This window comes from Capsicum annuum, chromosome 5 (assembly GCF_002878395.1).
Source record: "Capsicum annuum cultivar UCD-10X-F1 chromosome 5, UCD10Xv1.1, whole genome shotgun sequence".
Lineage (NCBI taxonomy): Eukaryota > Viridiplantae > Streptophyta > Magnoliopsida > Solanales > Solanaceae > Capsicum > Capsicum annuum.
In genome coordinates, this window is record NC_061115.1 from 67,748,109 (window position 1) to 67,760,793 (window position 12,685).

General features: G+C 34.0%; 1 protein-coding gene across 4 annotated transcripts; it reads right to left on the reverse strand.

Moving 5' to 3' along the window:
• Window positions 1-1,570: 1,570 nt before the first annotated feature.
• Window positions 1,571-6,964, reverse strand: LOC107870697. 4 transcript variants are annotated; one of them, XM_016717303.2, is made up of 8 exons: window positions 6,642-6,866; window positions 5,398-5,677; window positions 3,505-3,576; window positions 3,261-3,328; window positions 2,983-3,127; window positions 2,359-2,439; window positions 2,185-2,274; window positions 1,571-2,096 (listed from the first exon to the last, which is right to left on the reverse strand). In XM_016717303.2, the coding sequence occupies exons 2-8, from the start codon at window positions 5,641-5,643 to the stop codon at window positions 2,013-2,015; spliced, it is 786 nt and encodes a 261-aa protein (XP_016572789.2). In that variant the 5' UTR covers window positions 5,644-5,677; window positions 6,642-6,866; the 3' UTR covers window positions 1,571-2,012. The 4 variants fall into 4 exon arrangements, with proteins under 4 accessions (XP_016572789.2, XP_016572790.2, XP_016572791.2 ...); XM_016717304.2 differs by having other exon boundaries at window positions 5,398-5,694; window positions 6,642-6,843; XM_016717305.2 differs by lacking the exon at window positions 6,642-6,866 and adding an exon at window positions 5,875-6,629.
• Window positions 6,965-12,685: the final 5,721 nt, after the last annotated feature.

Below are 12,685 nucleotides of genomic sequence, written 5' to 3' on the forward strand. Positions count from 1 at the left end.
CACACATCAAAATTACTAGATGGAATAATTGGTTCCTGACTTTGAACCAATAATTAAGAGGGATGAATTAATGATAATTTTTTGTCTAATGCAAACAAGTGCTATTGTATGCAATATATCATACTTCAGACTAACACATGAGACATTGTTCTCATTAGCAGTGGTTTAGCTATTTATCGAAGGCATTTAATGTCACATCAGCATTATCAAGATGAATTATCTTGATTATATAATCTAAAAATTATGCTTTTAACTCAATTTTATTGAGCAAGCAATTTTATGAATGTCAAACTACAAGTTGACAATAAACATATAAGTGATCATCTTATATCAATGCATCTTAATAGATCACATAACTGGTAAACGAGCCTATATTCACCTTTTATACTTTTCAAATTTTTAGGGATCAAATCCCAATATCAATTGGTCCAACCAACTTATCATGAGAACAAGCAAACCTAAAAGTTCATGAATAATTTTTTAGTTCTTCAATATATGTTCAATACTCACTATGCACATCTTTGGGATATCGCAATTGTTCATGTCAATTTATGAATTTTTATTCTAGCAAACTCTAAGTTTACCATGAATGTACCTTTTACTTTATTAAATTTTAGATTTACTACTTCAGAAGTAGATTTCAAAATAAATCTTCTCAATTATTTATTCTCTTTCAGAGGTGAATTACGATACCATCACAATCAAGTGCACATTTGTATTAATAAGCTTTACTAAATATTATCACATTCACCTTAAGGAATGAATTTGTACTTATAACAATCGAAATTCTATTCCCTAGGAATGGAATATAATCGTGCTTTACGTATATCAAATTATGATAGCTTACTAAAAGAGCAAATCGAGGCATGCATATGATGTATTGCTACCACATTCACTTTGGCGAATGGGACATGTTTTCATGATTTTACACAAAAAACACATTATTTTGCCTTAGCCATCATTATATCAACAATATGGTGCATTGAGATTCAAACTCAATGTTTTATCCATGTAAAAACGTCTTAGGCCACGAACCTTTCTTTTAGGCTATTCCACAAAACAAATGGATCCTTAGTAGTGAGATATTCGATTTTCAGAATTTCATCAAGATAACAACGCAAGAAAATCATAGTCATTGTACGATTTTGGTTAGATGTTGTATTTTCTTTCTTTATGGCATCTTCAAGACTCGTAGCATCTAAGTGAATTTCAGCATCCAACACCCCATGAAAGGTAGTTCTTGCCCGAACTTTGAAGGGCAATGAACTCAAGTTTTGTAAGATTATTAGTCATATGAAAAAAAGGAAGAAAAATAATATCTTAATCTTCAAATTTGAGACGGTAGAGTTTCATGCTGATAACGTGTTATAAAATATAAAGCAAGAACAAGAATAAGTAGAGGAGAGAGAGAATAATTATTTGTTTTTCAATGAGGATGAGGGTTATCTTGGGGTGAATTACAATGAAGAGAAACACTCTATTTATAGGGAAATTACTCATAATTTTTCTCCAAAAGATAGATATTCCATCTCTTGATAGACTTTCACTAAATTTTGATAGATACTCAATATATCTAATTTCTCTCAAAAATTTTGATCTCTCAAAGGGAAATGATCTTAAGGTTTTTATAATGGCTTACCCAATAGATTTTTAGGTGTATCTGCCAAGTTAGGCTGACAAACTTTGGCCAACAATACAACTCCGGCTTCATATCAGTACTAGAATCAACTTCTTTTTTTTTCTTTTTGCACTCCTTCAAAGTGATCTATACATATTAAATACACAAAGACCTGTCTGACTAATTCACACCTCAAGATATCTCTAGTTGTAAAATTGGATATCTTGTCTTCTTTTCATCTCCTTTTTTGAGTCATTTCTTTTTACCTCTATGCTTCTCTTTTGGATTTTCCTCACCAACCTCTACAGTATATAACCTCTTGTCTATCGATAATCCTTCACGACAGCTCTATCTTGAAGAAAATAACTTTTTTTTTGTTCATCGACGAGAATATTCATTGGATAGCAATTATGGGAGGCTCTTGCTGCAGAGTCACCAGGCCAGCTTCTTCACGGGGGGAAGAGATCGGCAAAGTAGCCTGTTGCGAAGGTTGAACAAACAATGTGTTAAACTTAGGAACTATGTTAAGGTGGAACTTAAGAGGAAAAAAAGATTCTCATTCACACCTGTTGGTGTTGCCAATGGTGGCAAGAGGTCAAGGCTTTCATTACGACGTAGAGGGGCAGAACAATGCCCATAACTCTGATAAGTAGCAGCTGCAAGCAATGAGTGACAAGTGAGAAGACATTCTGCACAATTAGCAATACTACCATTCCCATTTACCTTATTCAACTACTTACCATAAACAATGGAAGTGAGTAGTTCCCTGCTTGATCAACTATGACAGGAAGAGTGTGACGCATAACTAGAAGCAGAATAAACTATTAAGAAAACAAAATGAAAAAAAGGAGTAGTTAGAATTTCACATATAAATTAGGAAACTCTCAAATCTGGTTTCCCAGAGTACGAAAATCCTTCCTAGATTCAGAATAGGTAAGTGATGATATTACTTGTTTCTTACATATCGAAAATATGCTACTACTTTTTGATATGTACTCCAGCCAAGCATGGAAACTGTGCATTGTGTGATTGTGTTGCATATCGATTTAATTACATTCCTGTTTGGCTACAGGTTGCTCACAGTATAGTTATCAATTATCATGACTCATATTACCAGAGGCAGAGTTAGAGTATAATGTACAGGTTCACGGGAATCCAGTAGCTTTTGCATACACCCTATATATATAGTAAGAAATCCATTAAATATTTATTTATAAATGTTTGACTGTGAACACGTTTATTATTGTATATTAACTTGAGATCTTTTTAGGAACCTATTTGACTGTGAACCCATTTACATGTTATGCACGTAAGCATGCTTTTCTTTTTGTGTGTGTGTATGGAGAGAGAGAGAGAGTGATTACTATTATGGCAAATAGAAGACAACACATCATGCTTCTTGATGTAGAAACTTCATCTTCATCAGAGTTAATGAGATTGTGATCAGTTGAAACCACTGCTATGACACGTTGATTATTCAAGTTCCTTCTGACAATTCGCCAATTCCCCCTAATACAAACACCATATGCATATGTTCTCAAGTGGTCTAATGAGAAAAGTAACATGGAAATGTGACACTGGGATATTCAAAATTCGATCATCTATGGTTACTACATTTCAGAAAAGCATGAAAGAAGAACACCTTAAGTTCATCGGAATGCCACCAAGGTGAAAAATAGAGGGTGGTGCTGTATAACCAGGCCTGAAAGGCTATATCACACAAATGCAAAAAATAAGAAAATAAGCAATCAACACTAACTAAATTGTTTAAGCACGTGCAAACGTGGAAATACTAATAAATGATCCGATGCAGCAAAAGTGATTTGTTTGCAGCAAATTATGTTTGACCTGCAAGATAAACAAAGAAAGTAGGAAACACAGCTGACCTGGTGGCAGATCTCACAAACGGTATCACCCTTCTCATTACACCACCTTTGCACGCATCTACGATGTGCATACTGGAAAGGAAAAAAAAATCCAAAAGCAGTTGCAAAACAAGTTTAAGCAGAAAATAGTATTGTAATATTAGAAATGAAAGGAGAAGAGAGTATGAAAATATAGCCATCCAATCTATATCACTCTCTATTTTTTATTTATTTTTTTGGAGGGGGGAGGAGCAGCTTAAGTTTCACGATCAAGTTTAAATCAGAAATTACTTAAATGAGTAGTATATAAGCACAAAACCAGAATTAGAACAAGGCGAGAACATGTAACTCCCCTTTTCTTTCCTTCTCAAAGTTTGCCCTGAGTATATCAAATATCACATTGGACATGGACATCCATGATGAGAGAAACTGATCGGTGGAACACACAGTAACAGTGCGCTATGCAAAACTAATCATAATTCCATTGGTAAATCCAACTTCGTTCACTTGTGTCAACTTTACCAATCACAAAAGGATTTGGCAAGACATTGATCAACTTTAATAGATGTTACATATGGTTGGTGCTATTTGGAACTTGGAGAAACATAGGAAGACAAGATAAGTGAACCAGTTCAGACGTGGATCCATTTGCCAAACCAAAGCCAAAAACGAACCATCACAACCAACTTTCGCCTCTATTAAACATCTAGACACATGAAACTAGTTGACAATTCAAATGCCTACTTGGATTGGCCAAGTACTTAACCACTAACCCCATTAAGTAGAAGGTTCAATTTTCTCAAATTTCTTCTTTGCCACTTGCTTCACCTTAGATGGGAGGTTGTGGAGGACACTGATTAGGGTAGTAGGTAGTAGTGTGTTGTCTTGCTATCCGTTCATACTAGTTGTCGTAGTATTGCTTCTGCAGTTTCTTATCCTTTGATTTCTATTTGAGTTATTATCTTTCTTGTACTTCGATTATTATTGTATTTTGCTTTGTTATGCTTCCACTTTCGTTGCCTCTTTATCTGAACTGCTTTAGACTGTTCTCCTTGAGTTGAGGGTCTACCAGAACCAACCTCTCAGACTCTTGAAATAAGGGAAACTACCTCCCCAGACCCCACTTTGTGGTAGTGTGGGGACTACATGGGGTATATTGTTGTGGTTACTTGCTCCACTTTGTTTACTACAAGGGGTGAGGAAACAAACGTAAACCCCACCTCCCTCGGGGCTGTGGTGAGGAAAGAAGGATAAGGTAAAAGCAGAACAATTTCAAAGCATATTCAACACCCAAAGAAATCCGTACAGGATCTGGACCTTCAAAGCCAAACAATGAGAACAAAGGCAGAACTCAAGATCTTCAGCATTTTTCTCAAAGTGAACGGATAGTAACACTAAATTGCAATAAAAACTGGTTCAAGGGGCAAAAAAATGAAGACAATGAAGAAGTATCCAAACGTTCCGACTTTCAAGATTAGAGAGATAACAAATAGAAATTATTTGGAAGGCATTCAGAGGTTATAAGAACAGCACACTCAAAACACATTTCGAAGCAAATTCTTTTGAGAAGAAAGGACAGATATGTTGTAGCATATCCTATATATGAAAATATCCACTCTAAGGCAGAATCTCTTGGTACTCACAATTCTCTATGGCTCATCAAAATTTAAATACGCCTGTGAAAGCAAACCTATCTCACACCACCTTAAACAGATATATTATCTACTAAGAACAAAAAGGAAAGAATAACTATGATTGTTCATGCATAACACAAATTTGATTTTGAGCAAAAATATCAACTTGCTTACATTAATCTGTCAGAAGCACAAGCATGCCAAAACACTAAACACCAATTCATAACATCTTTGCATACTTTGACTGAAAGATAATAATAATAAACGATGGTTCAAAAACCTTCAAGCTACCACAGCAAGAGCAAGGAGTCTCCATATTTGAATCTATATCCTCATCTTGGCATATCCTGCATTCCACCATTTTCCTTGGAGTTAAAATGGCATCAGGACTTTGGGAGGAGCAATTAGCTGTCGGGACATCGGTTGTCCACGATGCTAACTCATTTTGATTCCTACTCTCAATTGCAGCCTCCAAAGTTGATTCAGTCAGCAAACGATCAACCAGAAAAACAAGGTGGTCTCCCATTCTTGTTGATAATCAAGAAGACACAAACTTATGCCTAGAACAATATACTGTCTGAAATTAGAACATAACAGAAATTTCCTTAGAACACAAGAAAAAAGATGTTTCTAAAGATTTATCAAAAAGCCAAAATACTATACGAAGAGCAGTATTACTAAACGAAGGCACGTCATAAAACAACAGCAAGCCCAGTGTAATCCCATAGGAGAGAGTGTACGTAGACCCTAGCCCTACCTTGGATATAGAGAGGCTGTTTCGGATGGACCATAGACTCAAGGAAACCAACTGAACGCAGTTTGGAAAAAGAAATAACGACAGCAAAGAGCATGGCAAAATACAATAGAAAGCATGATAAAGCATTCTGAACAATAACTACAATAAAATAATATGATAACCAAGTATCAAGAAACAGCAAAGGCAAGTCAATTACAAGAAAACTAATATTCATTTAGGAAGCAAAACAAATAATTAGCTTCAGAGTACAACTTAAGAAGAATGAGACGACTTCAATCAACAACAAGATAAAGCTTAGCAGATGGCGACATAAAAAAGGGACAAAAAAAAGTGCCTTGCTGCCCCAAGAAAATGACTAAACAAAATACTAGAAAATCCCTGAATAAAACATTGCAAAAAAGTAAAGTAACCTAGCAAAGAACAAAATGAAAATATTGAAACCCATATTGCGAAAGTAGCTTTTGAATCAAGACCCAAATAAATTAGGGAAATTGAAGAAAACCCATTTGCCAAAAAGTAAATCTTTCCCGCAATCAAGAGTGTGGCTTAGTAGTCAATGGAGTGGGTAAGTATCACGAAGTCTCACGTTCCAATTTCAACGAAAACACAAAAATAATAGGTGATTTCTTCGTTGAATTAGTACAAGTGCATGCAAGTTGGCCCGAATAGCAGGTTATATAAGAAGTGATCTTTCACATAGATACCAAGTTACAACCAAAGAAACATCAAACGGGATAGAGGAAAATCAAGAAAAGATTAGGACTTACAAGAAAGGAATTGGGTACGTTCAAGCTATAAGAATTCTTGGTAGAAATAAAAACTTTTTCAAGAAATTAGCACTCGAAACTCAAGAACCAAAGTAGAATGCAAATAGGAATTAAGTGGGGATACAGTACATAATTTATATAGTAAAATATTCAAGTGTATATTTTTCATTCAAAAGGATTTCATGCTACTCTACAGTAATCCACCATATTTAATTCATATTAGTAGGTAATCAAATTAAATGGGATATGTTAGTATTGCTATTAGCAGTTACGACTGCTAAGTCGGCAACATTCGAGAGCTTGTATGTGGGGTTAGAGGTGAAAGGCCGGAAAAAGAAGTTCTACAGACTTGCTAAAGCTAAGGAGCGGGAGGGCCGGACCTCGATCAAGTGAAGTGCATTAAGGGGGAGGATGGTAGTGTTTTGGTGGAGGATGATTGGAGTACTTTCATAGGCTTTTGAACAAGGAGGGAGACAGAGGCATTGTATTGGGGGAGCTGGAGCACTCAGAGGAGAGTCGTGATTTCAGATACTGTAGGCATTTTAAGGTTGATGAGGTCAAAGAGGCTATTCGTAGGATGCGGAGGGATAGGGTGATGGGGCCCGACGAGATTTCGGTGGATTTTTGGAAGTATACTGGTGAGGCCAGTTTAAGGTGGTTGATAGTTTTATTTAAACGCATTTTCAAGACTGCGAGAATGGCTGAGACCTGGAGATGGAGTACAATGATTCTGTTATATAAAAACAATGGTGACATTCAGAGCTACAACAACTATAGAGGTATTAAGCTGTTGAGTCACACTATAAAGATTTGGGAGAGAGTGATCGAGCGAAGGTTGAGGAAGGTTATGTCTATTTCGAAGAATCGGTTTGGATTTATGCCTGGTCTCTCGACGACAGAGGCAATCCACCTGGTGAGGAGATTAATGGAGTAGTATAGAGAAATGAAGAAGGATTTGCACATGGTGTTACGACCTAGAAAAGACGTATGATAAAATTCCGAGGGAGGTTCTTTAGAGGTGCTTGGAGGTGAGAGGGGTCCCGGTGGCGTAGATTAAAGCTATTGAGGACATATACGATGGAGGAAAGACCCGGGTGAAAACGGCGGAGGAGACTCAGAGTAGTTTTCAGTTGAGATCGCGCTGCATCAGGGATCGACTCTTAGTCCGTTCCTTTTTGCATTGGTGATGGACGTATTGACGCGGAGCATTCAAGGTGAGGTGCCTTGGTGTGTGTTATTTGCGGACGATGTAGTGCTAATTGAGGAGACGCGAGGGGGGTGAATGACAAATTGGAGGTTTGGAGGCAAACCCTTGAGTCTAAGGGATTTGGGTTGAGTAGGTCCAAAACTGAGTATTTGGAATGTAAGTTTAGTGACTTGAGACAGGAGGACGAAAGGGTGGTGACGTTGGACTCCCAGGATATCTGTAAGACGGACAGTTTTAAGTATCTTGGGTCTACGATTCAGGGGAATGGTGAAATTGATGAAAATGTCTCTAAATGTATTGGAGCAGGTTTGATGAAATGAAGGCTATCCTTGGGAGTGTTGTGTGATAAGAAGGTGCCCATTAAGTTTAAAGGCAAATTCTATAGAGTGGCAATCCGTCCGGCCATATTGTATGGTGCGGAGTGTTGGCTAGTCAAGCACTCGCACATTCAAAAATTGAAGATTGCGGAAATGAGAATGTTGTGTTGGATGTGTGGACTTACTAGAGGTGATAGAGTAAGAAATGAGACTATTTGGGAGAAGGTGGGAGTGACTTCAGTGGAAGAAGTTGTGGGAAGGAAGACCGTGGTGGTCTGGGCATATGATGAGGGGGAGTGCGGATGCCCCAGTTCGGAGGTGTAAGAGGCTTGATTTGGATGGCTTCAGGAAGGGTAAAGGTAGGACGAAGAAATACTGGAGGGAGGTGATTAGACATAACATGGAACAGCTCCAGCTGACTAAGGACATGACCCTAGATAGGAAGGTGTGGAGGTCGCGGATAAGGGTAGAAGGCTAATGCGGGTGTATGGGTTGTAGCTTGCAGTCTGGAATGTCTTGTGTAGCCGGGTTAGTAAGCCTAGGTCCGTGTTCATAAGGTCCTTGTTAAGGGAGTGTAGGTTATTACTAGGTAGGTGCACTAGGTCTTATGTCTTAGTACCTATTTTCTTATTTCGTGTCGCCCTTATGTCTCGTATTTCATATTTCTCTAATGTCTATTTTATTATTTCTTATTCCTGATTTTCTTTTATGTTTTCCATCCCTTTGTTTACTGTTCTCTACTTTGAGCCGGGGGTCTATCGAAAACAGTCTCTCTACTTCCTCGGAGGTAGCGGTATGGACTGCGTACATCTTACCCTCTCCAGACCCCACTCTTGTGGGAATACACTGGGTATGTTATTGTTGTTGTATGTTAGTATTGTTATTATATAATCAAATTAAATTAGTTTTTCTAAACTATTTGAGATCTGCTTTATGAATTTTACTGTATTTGCTTTTCGTGCCTTAATTAGGATATTGAGTTTAGAAATTTTAAGTAGAAATAATATTATATATAAATTAAAATTTTTAAATATAAATATAAAATACGAATAAATTTTGTAGTTCTGTTCATGGGCCGTGGCTCAAGAATCATTGTATTTGCTAGTTAAACATTCAAATTTAGCGAGTCACCAAATAGACATCTCTACTTGGCATATGAGCAAGTACAGCAATAAATTAATCATTGTTAACTGTTTTTAATAATATAAATTTTTAGAAATTTGATATATTTACCCCCTTTGTTTCATTTTTATTGGCACAATGCTTTTTTAAAAAGTACATTTTTAAAAATTATTCAAAACAATTTTTTTTTTTTTTTCATTCTATGTATTGTAGCATGCTTTCGGAAGTACATTAAAAACAAACTTGAGATCAAGACAACCTTTTTTACATATTATTAGTAATTAAATGTAATACTTATATTTTACTTGGGGGAGGGAGAGTGGTTCACAGACTTCTCAATACTTGCAACTATTTGCGGTTTAATAGTTAGATACCGCTCAACATATTATTGTATATGTATATTTATAATGTATATCTATATCTATCCATTTATAATCTATATCTATAATCTATAATCTATATCTATATCTATAATATATATTTATTTATAATCTATAATCTATAATATATTAAAAGTGTGAACACCCTTAAAAAAGTCATTTGAACTTTTTGCCCTTCATTAAAATACCCCGCAATAAACAAAATCGTCATTTACTATTTTTCTTAAATTATTATTTAATTAGTTTTACAAAATCATAGGTAAAAAATCACATCTACTTTTACAAATAACTTTTGGATTAGGACACCTTTAGCCAATTAAAATATCACTTAGGTTGGGTTTTTCTTTGTTTTGATTTATTAGATCCTTCTCTTAAAACTGCCGTAGGGAAAAAAAAAAATGGGTTTAGATTTAGCATTCTTTTACTAATTGAAATTTTGGTATCTATTGCAGAGATAAATTTGATGAGTACTATTGAAGAGATAAATTTATTTGTGATTTGAGGTGAGTTTTCTAAAATTTTAATGTTCTTCAAAGTTTTTATAATGATAAATAATTGTCTACTCTTCTTAATGACCAATTGCTATGAGAAGTTGTCTTTATGATTTTTATTTATAATATTTCATATACAATTGATGTTAACAATTAAAATTGGCGCTTATGACAATTTTGTACAGCTTATTTGCATGCCAAAAAAAAGTGATATTAACAAGACAACTGAATTTCATAACAAAAATCGAATACCAATTTAACAAATCACCCCAAATCATATCATGGGAAAAAGGCCATACTTTCTAGGAAAAATCCTCCGAAATGCTGACTATATTTGCCTCTCAAAGAAGCTTAGTATCCATAAGTTTCCACTATGCGCAAGGTCCGAAAAAAGATCGGACCACAAGGGTTGATCTGATATTTTTTTTAAGGTGAATGAATAAATTTTGAAGTAGATGAGTACAACCTAGAACAGCAACCAACTCCATGATGGAATCTGATGAGTGAGATCTCGAGTAAGTGTTTACATAATCTCTACGTTGGTTTTTATTCTACTTTATTTTTTTCCTCGTCATCGATATTCGTTCTTCTTCTACTTTATTATTTTTTCGGTGATTGTTAATTTTTTATAAGTAGTTGTGTTATATTATTATACTTATACATAATATAGTGTTATTATTTAGAATTATTTTTAAAATTAGGAGACCTAAATACCTTTTGAAAGACCTAAGTATCTTTTTAAAGAGTCACAAGTATCACTTCAAACAATATGAGAGCAACGTAATAAGTTTATCTCTATTTGTTAATGTATATAAACAAATGGTCATTAATCATCATTTAGTGGACCTGAAATTGACGTAGTCTTGAGTGGTACAATCAGTAAAGAAAAAAACCTAAATATACATATGTTTATAGATGGATGGGACTACGTAAGATAAATAACGATCCATGCTTTTGAATGTTTTAAGTAGTTGTTAGAAAGTGATACATATTAGTATGTTAGAAAGTGATACATTTGAATGCTTTTGAATGCTTGTATTTCTATTTGAGACAATTATTAGTATTTAATTTAGCCTATAATTAATTTTCCTTCCCACTTTAGCCGCCACCATCAACGCTTCACCTTAATTAATGAATTGGTAATTTGTGATCTCTCACCCTCTTAATACTACCACAATTAGTTATAGTATTAATTTAAAGTCTTTATACCATATCATAAATTTTAAATCCTAGATCAATTTTTTTGTCTAGGTGAACATATAACTATTTACAGCGTGACAATATATTTTTTTTGTGTGTGTAATTACTCTTGATCTTTAGTTATTTAATTTATTATGAAATATTGTAGAGACACCAAATCTCAAAGTATAATGTTAATCGATAAAAGGACTTTACAAAGAAGGGACATAAAACCTTATCTCGCAAGGTAAACATAAATTCATCATATATACGCATTCAAAAGATAATTCAAGTATCGTATCAATATAATGACATTTATGCTCATTATTTAAGCAAATATTACATTTAGTGTAATATGAATAAGTTTTTTCCAAACAATTGTTATTCTTATCATTTTATATTAACGACGCAATACGCACGTACAAAACACGTATCATGGGCTACTATATATATATGTGAAGAAGTACTTTCAACATGCCAGTTTAAAGGTATTAATAAAAAGGTTAAGGATATAATGATCTTTTTGTAGAATTACTTGTTGAGCATAGTTATCTTTAATGTTTTACTTGTTGAACCTTAACAACACTTTAAAAAAAAAAAAAGCGCAATCATTTTCATTTAATTACAACCATGACCTTAAATAAAAGTTCTTCCTTTTCTATTTAATTACACTAACGCCTAAGTTCTATTGAATATGGTGGGGCAATACTTATTAAAACTAGTTTAATGGCACGTGTCTCGCACGTGTAACGTTTGATTATTTAAAATTAAATAATTTTATCTATTACGGAGATTTTTAATAAAGTGTAAAAATTCAAATCATTTTTCAAAAATTTCACACTTTAATATATTATTGTAAACATAAAAATATACACATATGTTTTCCAATTCCAAGTGTTGATGGATCATCACTTTTGCGTTTCCGTACCTCTTTTCCTTGTTGCCACAGGCTAATAGAGACACATCAATTTGAACCATATATGTGTTACGATTATTTTTTTATATTTAAAATCTTTCTTTATTTTTAAAGTCAAATCTTTACAAATTTACTGATTACATTCTATTACGTACTTAAAACATTTCAAAATCTAAAACTTTTAAATTTTTTCTTATTCTAATATTTTATATTTATTTTTAGATTTTTCAAATCTTCTTAAAATCAAATTTAATTGATTTAGAATTTTTAAAATAATAGAAAAAGTATCACTTGTCATTAATTTTGGCGACTTCTAATAAGGAAAGGTTTTACCATAAATATATTTAATTAATTTTCAACTCTTAAATTAGAAAAAGATATAAAAATTCTGATGTCTTCTAATAAAGAAAAGTTTTTACCATAAATATATTT

What these genes read in the sequence shown, in the direction of transcription:
- LOC107870697 (XM_047413046.1), bottom strand. Translation starts at nt 5,643, where the DNA reads ATGGGAGACCACCTTGTTTTTCTGGTTGATCGTTTGCTGACTGAATCA. An exon ending in GGCATTCCGATGAACTTAAG is followed by an intron (nt 3,128 to 3,260) that starts GTGTTCTTCTTT and finishes TGTTTGTATTAG; the next exon opens with GGGGAATTGGCGAATTGTCA. An exon ending in GTCTTCTATTTGCCATAATA is followed by an intron (nt 2,440 to 2,982) that starts GTAATCACTCTC and finishes TTTTCTTAATAG; the next exon opens with TTTATTCTGCTTCTAGTTAT.